Source organism: Procambarus clarkii, chromosome 40 (genome assembly GCF_040958095.1).
Source record: "Procambarus clarkii isolate CNS0578487 chromosome 40, FALCON_Pclarkii_2.0, whole genome shotgun sequence".
NCBI classification, from domain to species: Eukaryota; Metazoa; Arthropoda; class Malacostraca; order Decapoda; family Cambaridae; genus Procambarus; species Procambarus clarkii.
Window position 1 is genome coordinate 16,295,206 of NC_091189.1, and position 10,746 is coordinate 16,305,951.

Below are 10,746 nucleotides of genomic sequence, written 5' to 3' on the forward strand. Positions count from 1 at the left end.
AAGTTTCCTGGCGGTTCTTCCGGTTCTTTTTGACCCTTCGTCGTTGTTCCTCGCTTTCGGTTCGGGTGTTGTCCTTTCTCTCTTGGTTGTTTCAGGACCGTCATCTGATGCCTAATACTGTCGCCTCGTATCGTGTGGCGCTGGCAGAGCCAATGCAGCTTGCTTTCGATATTGATGTTACTTCTGCGCCGTTTCGCAAGCTGTCTCGGGCGTTGTTTCACCTCCGGGCTGCTCATGCGCTGCCTGAGCCGTCCTGGTCCTTGGACAGAATGCTCTTCTATCTTTCCTCTCCTCGGTTTGTTGTGACCCCTTCTGTTCAAGATTGTTTTGCTAGGCTCTCTTTTTTTCTGTTGGTATTAGTCTCTGTGGGTCGCCTGGTGGAGCTTCATGCTCTTCTCCGGCGCGGAAGTTTTTGCTCCATTGGTCGTGGTCTTCGGTTTGTTTGTTTGCAGCCGTCTCCCTCTTTTCTGGCGAAGAATGAGACTGCTGCTTTCCAGAGGGGTCCTTGGGGTTGTGGATGCTTGGTTTGTCAGGCTGGGGGTTCACCATGTGTTGTGTCCGGTTGGGGCCCTCTGCCGTTATCTGCGCACCACGGCTTCTGTGTCCGGGGACGTGCTTTGGGTTGATCCAGTTTCCCTTTTTCCCTGTTCGCAGGTTCGGGTCTCTCAGGTCGCCCGCAGGGTTATTAAATCCAGCCAGCCTGCGGTCTATCCCCGTGCCCATGACGTTCGTAAGTTTGCTGCTCTTGCTGCCGTCTTCGACAATATGTCTTGGGCTGACATTCGGGCACGGGGATTTTGGCGGTCGAACAGGGTCCTGGCTGCATGCTACCTGGTGAACGTTCCTGGGCCCAGTCGGGCCTGTGTTGCTTTAGGTCGGCAGATGCAGCCCATTGTCTCGTCTTCGCGTTGAGGAGTGGAACACCGACTGCCTCCTGGGTAAGTCCCCTTGGTTTTCTTGGTAGTCTTTGGTGAGGTAGCTCCAGGGAGCCAAAGGGGCTCCCCCAAGAAAACCAGCGTTGAACATAATGAAACGCCATTTTCTGGGCGAGACCCGGAGGCTCCCCGGCATCCCTCCCGCCTTCCGGTCGGCGGTTTTTCGCGGTTTTTGATATCCAGCCTCTGAACTGGGGGGTGGATCGCTGGCTCGGGGATCTGGGGCTCCCCCTTCCCCCTCCCGGGGAGGGGGTGGCTGCGCAGACATGCGGCGCGGCTCGTGTGGTGTCATGCTTGTTTGCTCGTTGTTCTTTTGGGGAGTTCTGTCCACTCGTTTGTCAATTTTCGTTGTTAACCAGAATAGGCGTTTGTTTTGTGGTGCTTACCTTTCTGGGTGCATGTCCCAGTCGATGGCAGATATAGAAGGCTCCAAATCACATATGCATTTCTATGGGCCATTGCTCCCCGTGCCTCTGTGAGGGGTCCAGGTTCTGGCTCGTGGTTCCCGGTAGGCTAGAACTCCACCCACATTGACTGATGCAAAATAGTTAGGATATCCATATCAGCCAGGGATTGCTCCGGGGAGCCTCCGGGACTCAAACAGAAAATGGCGTTTCATTACATTCAACGCTGGTTTTTTATGGGAAAATTTGTTTTGAGTTACGAATTTTCAGGTTACGACCTGTCTCTGGGAATGGATTAAATTCCACTTTCTGGGAACGGATTAAATTCGTAAGTGGAGGTACCACTGTATGCCAAAAGTTTTCTAGCATCATGGCTGTTTCTTTATGGATTGGATTCTTTTGTAGACCCCTAAGAGAATATTTACCATACGAGTATTACTGAAACTGGATTATTTTGGAAGTACTGTACTTGTCAAAATGAATACATTTTTCTTACCAGAGAAACCTGCTTTAGATTTAAAAATGACAAAAGGTAAGCTAACTCTTTCTTTGTGGTAATGGCTGAAGCTACCAGAACCAAACCCCCTGTTATGAAGGCCAGATATGACATCTGGACAAATATTTCGGCATATTGCAATGAATGACACTTTTTGTCATTTAATTGTAGATGTGCATTGCAGTGGCAAGGTTAACATTGTTTTAATGATGGTAAAGTGGCAGAAGTACTCCAATATTGTTAGCTGTGTGTGTGTTCTTTTGAGATAGAGGTGGGGAAAAGGAACTAGGAATGCCTCTGAATCACACTTCTCCAAGTCATGAGAGATAGGGATGCTGCAAATTTTTTTTTAAATTGTCAGGTGACATTTATTAAATATTTGTTACAGAATTGTATTGCGAGTGCTGTATTCTGTTATGGGTCTTGTTGTTCGAGAAGAATCACTGGAGAATAGAGACACTTCATGTCGTATCATCACCACCAATCATGTCACGCCATTTGACCATCTAGCAGTATCCATTGTCCTGCCATGTGTTACTGTAAGTACTATACTAGCAGTATTAATTTATATACTGCATGCTCTTAATTTTCTCCTTCATACAAAAGGGCCACATTTTGCAATTCCACCATCCACAAATAAAATCTTTACAAGCTAGATATTAATATTTTGTATTTATGTAATTTATTTCAAATTTTTTATCCAACTGATTTTGCATAAAAAAATGTGCAATGAAATTAATCTTCATTTGTCATTGTTACCTCATATCCTAATTTCATGGGGGTGGAAAGGCCTGAACCCATTAGAAATGAAGAGAAATGTAGAGAACAAAGGTCAAGAAAATTAAGAAGCCCATGCGTTCACCCAGTCTTCCACATGACATAGCATAACATAGCCTTCGTGGAGAGTTCTTTGGGAAAATGAGAAACCAGAGATGTAGACAGACTAATAATGCATAAGGGTTTTTATATCTTTTTTTTTCAGCCTAGCGTGTATGATCTTCCTGGAGCTTTATCAACGCTGTTATGTTATCGTGACCTTGGAGTGACACAGGGTCGAGAGGTGCTACGAGCTAGTGCTCGAATTTTTCTTAGTGAGCGTAACAGCCCCCCTCTGCTTTTGCATCCAGAGGGTGCAACCACAAGTGGAACTCTTGCTTTAATGAAGTAAGAAATTTATACCTAATAAAATCCTACATTTGCACAAAGAACAAATTTGTGAAAATTGCATGGCGTTTCCACAAAACAAAGCTTTTGTTTTGGGTTTTGGGTATGATTGAACACACAGAGTCCTTCATTTCAAAGTCTCAGACACACAGTTCTAAGAGTATAAAATGTATTTCCTATTAAAGCAATAACATTTTCACCTCTTTGAGAATACAGTATTTGGAAACATTCAACACCTCAAAGGATAATTTATTAAAACATTCATAAATTTTATATGATCACCCTATTTCACACTTTCATGGGATGAGGAACCCCTAAACTCGCAGAAAATAATACTTAATGGGTAAACTCTATACGAGTTTGGAGAGCACGCTTTTGTAGCTGTAATATGGTTGGAGTACGGTTTTTAATGATAAATGTTTAGGCAGGTGTTTTTATTTAGAGAAGAGTGAGAAAAAGTGTATTCTTGCCAGTCTATGTAACATGTCCCTATTTTTTTCTCTAAAGTTATGTTTGCTCTGGGAGTTTCGTCAGGCATAATGTACGTACCTCATTGAGAGCGAGGATTCAGTGTTGTTACAGGGTAGCTAGCCTGATTTGAACATCTGTTCCTCTTGAGGAATGCAACTAAACAAATTTGGGCTTATGCATTTTTGTTGTAGGTTTAGAAAAAATTTGTTTAGGGGTTCTATTGTTTTTGCGATAATCTTACTAGGCCAGTCTCATAATAAAGTATATCTAGCTAGTATAAATATATATTTGGAAGGATAAAGGTGTCTTTTTAAACTTCAAAGATGTATATGAAAAAAGTAATTTAACAAGTTCTTGCATTCATTATTTGTTATGTGTATAATGTTTGTGTGTGTATATGTATGTATGTATGTATGTATGTGTGTGTGTGTGTGTATGTATGTATATATATATATATATATATATATATATATATATATATATATATATATATATATATATATATATATATATATATAATAAAAATACATACACACACACACACACACACACTTGTACAGTAAATAAATATAAATAATGTGTGTAATTCTTTCGTCAGGTATGGAACATGGGCATTTGAGTTAAATGGGCCAGTGCTAGTTGCAGGCATTCATGTGTGGCGTCTTCCTCTCCTTCCCTTGGCACCTTCGGTTTTGGGTGCCTCCTGGGCGGCCGACTTGTGTTTCATGCTCTTTTCTCCTGTTACGCTATTTACTATAAGGTGAGACATTTTTGCTCTAGGTACAAAAATTTTAATTGTAATCACATTTACAGGTTTTAATGACAACTAATAATGGCACTAGGAGCCATTAAGTTTTGATGTAATTGAAGGCTTAACACTTTGCCTGGCCCGGCACGTGACCCCCAGTACACCCTAAGGTCGGCTGGGCATTTCCCGTGAACTTGCACCCACACTAAAATGTGTGTATGGTTTTCAGTTTTCTCACCTCAATTTTCGTGCTATGTCGTTCATTTTGGTATCAAATTGTTTGCAATAAAATTATCTAACTTATACAGTTTTATCTACAGGCAGTTTACCCTTTGCTTGTAGCTGAAGATCTTTTGATGCACAATGCTGCAATCTGAGAATACCACAGGTGTATACACCTTGTTCAAACAGGTTTTTATTTGAGTTGGGATCATGAAGTGGGTGGGAGGTCAGTGAGTGGGATGAGAGTCTTGGAGTGGACAGGGATAAGGAACTTGGTGGGAGTCACTGAGTGGATGGGGGTCAGGGAGCAGTTGGGGACCAGGGTGTGTATGGTGGTCGGGGAAGTGGGCGAGGGTCGGAGGAGTGGGCGAGGGTTGGGGGAGTAGGTGAGGGGTCAGGGAGGTGTTGGTGGGAGGTAGGGAGTGTGCACGAGTCATAAGGGGATGGGTACTGCCACCCATCTACCGCGTGGGTGGTGGTGCCGTGATGTCACATGGGGCATCACAGAAAATGGAAAGACATTGATGCACATTTTAAAACATGTCCCATAATGATTGGGAAAAAATGGAATTTTAACAATTTTAATTTTGGATGCAACATGCGTCCCCACCAAAGATCCATAGATTTATTTAAGGACGCAATATGCGTCTCCACCCAGCGATTAATTAAAATAAAAATTTGCAATCTCCATCCTATTTCCTACTGATACTAGAGGAATTAGAGACATTTCCCAGAAAAAAATAGGAGTGAAGGAAAAGTACAGGAAAAGGTTTAACCCTTAGACCGCGCAATACATATATAGGTGATTTGAGTAACATTACCGATACCGGGCAATACATTAATAGCTGTTTTAGTGTCTAGTGCTTTAATTTAAATGCCCCGCATGGGATAGAGGCAGCTATAGTGCAGCCATGACCGATAGTTGGCAGACGCCACCTAGAAAAAAAATTGTGGCCAACATTCCTGGGTGTGAGAGCCTCAGTACTGAGCGAGCCACCAAGGCTGACGCACGCAGCATGAGCTCACAGCACCGCTGTTCAGCTTGTGACCACAGCATTGCCTAAAAATGTCAAAATATATATGTACATGCTATTATTTAGCAATGATAGTATTACAGAAGACCCTTGACTATGATAAAACTGACCAGGATTCTGATAATAGCAGGATTGTGGTGATATTTAGCGCTGTGCTCCATGATGGGAGGAGTAATACTGAGGTAGGGAGGATGGTGGCGCCGTCTTCTGACTGTGTGCGGCCACCTTTTATTGACTGGACTTACCATATCAGCTTAGTGGTTCGCTATGGTGAACACAAATGTAGATACTTATATATAACTTGTGTGTATAAAGTGTAATAACAGCAAAAGGATGTGAGCTGCCATTTTGGTGAGGGAGGTGTGTCGTTTGTATGACTTATCATGTTGTTTACTGGTGGCCACTATGGTCTTTGGGCACCATACCAGCTAATTTGTACAGGTATGGTGAATAAAACGTGTAAATATTTATATATAATGTGTTTATATAGTGTAATAACACCACAAACAGTATTGTTGGAGGAGAAATATTAGTGCGTCTGACCTTGAACCAGTGACAGCAGCAGCCATCAGCTGACTGTGTGTAGCTAGGTCTCTTATTGCTTGAACTCGCCATACAAGCTTAGATTACAGTTATGGTGAACAAAGCGTGTAGATACTTATATGTAACATCTGTGTATAGTGAATAAAAGCAAAAACAGTATGGTTGGAGGAGTATGTTGGCGAGTGAGGGAGTGGTGGCGAGTGACTAACTGACTGGTGAGTGAAGGCCACTCTTCATTGCCTTTTGACTCGCAATACCAACTTAGTGGTTCGTTATGGTGAACAAAACATGCAGATACGTATACATAACATGTGTATATAGTGTAATAACAGCAAAACTATTTGCTTATTGTTTTATCAACATAATAATTGAATCACTAATATGAACACAATTTTGACTACAGCGATGGTTCACGCATTTTATTATATAAATATATCACAATACACACTATTGAATTATATTACTGCAAAAAAAAAATCAGACATTGAAATACAGTAATTAGGTAATAATATCTTTGTGGCAACCTCTGCCTGACAGTTCCGGTGAGCAGGCCTCGTCTGGTGACTGCTCTGTCAACGCCTCTTTTTTGCCAGACTTCCTCGCCCTATTGTGGCCAAAATATTGTGGCTATGATTTTTTCCCCCTGTGATCAGGAAACACAAATGAACACTTTTATAAGACGAAAGAATTTTTGTTGTTGTTGTTGTACCTGTGGGTGTTGAAGGCAAAATGCCCCTTTGTGGCCCAAGGTTTAAGATTCAAAATAATACCCAACCTTTTTGCATACGTTTCACACTCGACAGCATCATTGAGAACAAGCACCACCAAACTCCGTCAAAGCATCCACAGTGGTTCCCCAACACTTCATAAAATATGATCCTCATGAGTTATGTATAAACATGCCAAACACTATCAAAAAAATTGCTTTCACCTAGCATTGTTCCCTGCCACTTTTTGTGTTCCAATCACACTTGGTCAACACCTCATTACAAACTGTACTATATTTGTTCATTACCAAACAATCTTTGCATTCACTCCATCGTTTGAGTTACTAATTTATGTATACCACATTTTTCTAGACCATTAGGCAAATGGTGGTGGCACACGAGCATTTTTGTATACAGTACAAGGGTTGACAGTGCCCCACTGTCACGTAGCCTTCTAGCTGCACTCTTTATCTAGCACGCTAGTAGATCCCAGAATGAATGTGTATTACAGTATTTGGATATTAGAAAGTTGTTGCCATATCTAGTTTTATTTTGTTCTAGAATATAATTAGAGTATATACCAAGATCATGGCAGTGTACAGTACTAACAAATGAGAGAATTTTTGTGTGTTCCATATTACTTTATAGAGTACTTTCAACCATTTATTTTATTCTGCAGATACATTGGAAAAATGGATAGGGGCGAAAATGAAACCGTTGAAGAATTTGCTGCTCGTGTCCAAATTGCCACAGCAGCTGCACTCAGTGTTCAGACCTCTAATCACACAGTAGCAGACAAGGTTAGCCTGAAAATGATTCGTCTAGCCCACAGTTGCTATATAAATACCAAAATTATGGGCTGAAAATTTCATATCATTAGCTTCTCTATTAGTGACTGGGAATGTGTGAGAGATCCATCCATTTTCACCTTTATTGCAAATGGCTATATATATCTAAAATACCAAGCCACTCATAGTCATATTCTAGGAAAAATGTGGTTATAGTCAGCATAAGCAGGTATAATAATAAACTTTCATAATGGTACCGTATATACTGTATCAGTCTTTTTTTATTTGTAATTCGTTTTTTAAACCAGTCTGCATGATTATCCAGTTGCCTGTCACTTTAGTGTGTACACACTTACTTAGTGTTCCTCTGTTCAATTTATGAAAGATTCCTAAAGAGTAAAATATTGCCTATAAATATCTTTTCCCAATTGGCATTTCAACTCGATAAATATTTAATTTAATCCTTACTGCAAACATTCGATAAATTCTCCGTGTAACATGTACAGTATATTGTATACTGTATAACTAATCATATAATACACATGTCACTTCGTGACTAGGTGGAATATATGAAACGACTCGCCAGAGAGGCGGCAGCAGCAGCAAATCCTATGCTCAGCCCAGAAGTGCATAGAATGGCTCAACAGGTCCAAGAAGTACTACCACATATTTCCCTTGAACAAATTAAAAGGGATTTAGGTGAGTGTCTTTCTTTGTCTTGTGTGAATTTATTCTAAATATCGTCATCACTGGGTAAGATAATGGTCTTGAACTGCTTCCTTGGTAAACAATACTGTACTATACTTAAGAGACCAAGATCAGTTAATTTGTTAGTTTCCAAAATACAGTACTTTAATACTTTGTTCTATTATTTTCAGTTCACACTCAGAATGTTGATTTAACGATCACAAATTTTTTGGAGGGCAACGTACCAGAGCCAGTACCTGAACCCCGACCCATCACTCCAAGTCGGTCTTCTCCTGGTCCAAGTGTACAGCCAAATGAAACGGGCAGTTCGACTCCAATTGCTATTCAATCTCAAAGTCCATCTTGTGCTTCAGATCTTTCTAAGAGCACTTCAGAGAGTGATAGCCCTCCAGGAGCAATGTCTAAAGCCTCAGTAACTTTGAGTACAGCAGCAAAATCATTTGGAAAATGTGCATCAGAAAGAATGACTTCTTTTCAGAGTAGAAAAGCACAGCTGATAGAGAATGCTAGGAGAAAATATATTGAAAAGCATGGACTACAAATACCGGGCTACAATTGCTGACAAACTGTGCAATGACTAATTTCTTTGTTGTGTGATGTTCAGTTTTATCAGCTATTATTGTGTATAGCTGCTCTTGAACAGGGCTTGGTTGTAAAATAGAATTCCTTGTTGATAATAAATGCATAACAAGATGGAATGTCTTTAGGAGCAGTTCACCAATTTCAACATTTTTGAAAGACAGACAGAGACATGCATTTTGAGAACATCCTGCCCCCCCCCCCCCACCCCCCCTAGAAAATTAATTGTAAAATGCTGTTCTTTGAGCTGATATATGGCACATTTGACAATGGAAAATTGCAAGTAATTAAGAGTATGATAGGTAATTGTGATACAAATTAAAAATGTAATGTCTTGAATTAATTAAATATATTTAATTTTCATTTAAAATATTCAGTAGAAATAAAAATTTAAGGTGCAGTTTTATGAACTTCATTCTTTTAAAATTTGTGGCAAAGCTGTCTTTTACATGGCTTGATGTCACATTAAAGAATCTGATTTTTTTAGTTGTATTTCATGAGCAGAGCAGGTTACTTAAAACTATGTTGCGTTAATATTGTGACTTTAAAATGTCATCCTGGAGATAAGAAATACAGTAGTTAACTATGAATGAGACAAGATTAGTGTGAGTAATTGCAATGTAAAGTTAACAAATATACATAATGTCTATAAAAGAAAATTTATATAACAAAATTTTACCCTTTAAGACAGAAACCAAAGTTTTAAATCATAAGCTTTTTGATTTTAATTATTTAAGAGTAGAAAAGATATAGAAAAGATACCTGATGCAACCAGTTAAAAGAAGAGACCTCATAACATGGAAAAAAAATTAGAAAAGGGATTATAGATAAAAGTTTGATTATATATATTTGTCTCCAAATATGCAGAAACATGTATAATTTTCTATAAGAAAACTGTAAGCTTTGGTTTTCCAGAATGGTATACAGTTCAATACTGTAGTCCAGATTCTAAAGCTACTACTGTATTTTATTTTGCCAGTTAATGGTTAAGTTTTATTTGCATAAATTACCATGTGTTAAATCTTTGTGCCTTTGGTGATATTTTCATAGTTCAAAAATAAGAGTACAAAGTCACATTAATTTATATTCCTAAGATTGTATATGATACTGTATTAAGTGTACAGTATTCATATGGAACATGACAAAAATTAAAGTTCTAAATTGTTTAAATTAGATTTAAAAACGCCTGGCTAATGCACCATTTTCACGTTTATTTTGATGGTTTGAAATGAAGGGGTGATCTAGTACTGTGTTGCATTGCACTTTAGGGAGCGTTATTGCAAAGTTATTACAGCTTACCCTCTGCTTTATGCCCCAGAGAATATTTAGTATTATCATCTTCAGGCTTAGTAACAGTCTTGCAGTAAACTTAAGAACTTCAAACTCGTTCTGCATTAATAGAAATCTTGTACATGATCTATTTTCACCTTGTTACCTTGTGTAATTATGGTGTATATTGGTGAATCCTGTATGCATCCTGTAGCACAGTGGTCTACATCCTCGGCTCTCAATTCAGTGACCCTGGGTTCACTCCGCAGGCAGGTTAGGAACGGTTAAGCATATTCCTTTCATCTGATGCCTAGCAGTTAAATTAGATACCCGAGAGTTTGAAAATTGTTGTAGGTTGTATCCTAGGGAAGGTCAGTAGTTGGCCTAGGGGGATTTTGATAAGGAAAGTACTGTACAAGCTTCCTCTTCCCAACAAATGGAAATTAAACTAACCATATAAACAGAGCATGTTGATTCTGCAATGTTATGTGTGAGGTCTGCTCTGATTTGTTGAGCATGTTCTGACAGATGCAATTTAGCAATTTTTAAACATTAAAAAGTGTTACTGGCTTGACTTGGAAATATAATAATTTATAACCATATTCATTAATGCATAACTTGTCTTAAAGTTCTGAATGGAACCTGGTTACAGTGCTTGGCATGATTCTAAAATCTTGT

General features: G+C 39.4%; 1 protein-coding gene across 1 annotated transcript; it reads left to right on the plus strand.

The window, feature by feature from the left end:
- The first annotated feature begins 2,207 nt into the window (after positions 1–2,207).
- Positions 2,208–8,913, plus strand: LOC138372938 (lipid droplet-regulating VLDL assembly factor AUP1-like). Its single transcript, XM_069338738.1, has 6 exons — positions 2,208–2,374; positions 2,818–2,999; positions 4,069–4,230; positions 7,404–7,524; positions 8,073–8,211; positions 8,391–8,913. The coding sequence occupies exons 1-6, from the start codon at positions 2,252–2,254 to the stop codon at positions 8,780–8,782; spliced, it is 1,119 nt and encodes a 372-aa protein (XP_069194839.1). The 5' UTR covers positions 2,208–2,251; the 3' UTR covers positions 8,783–8,913.
- The last annotated feature ends 1,833 nt before the right edge of the window (positions 8,914–10,746 follow it).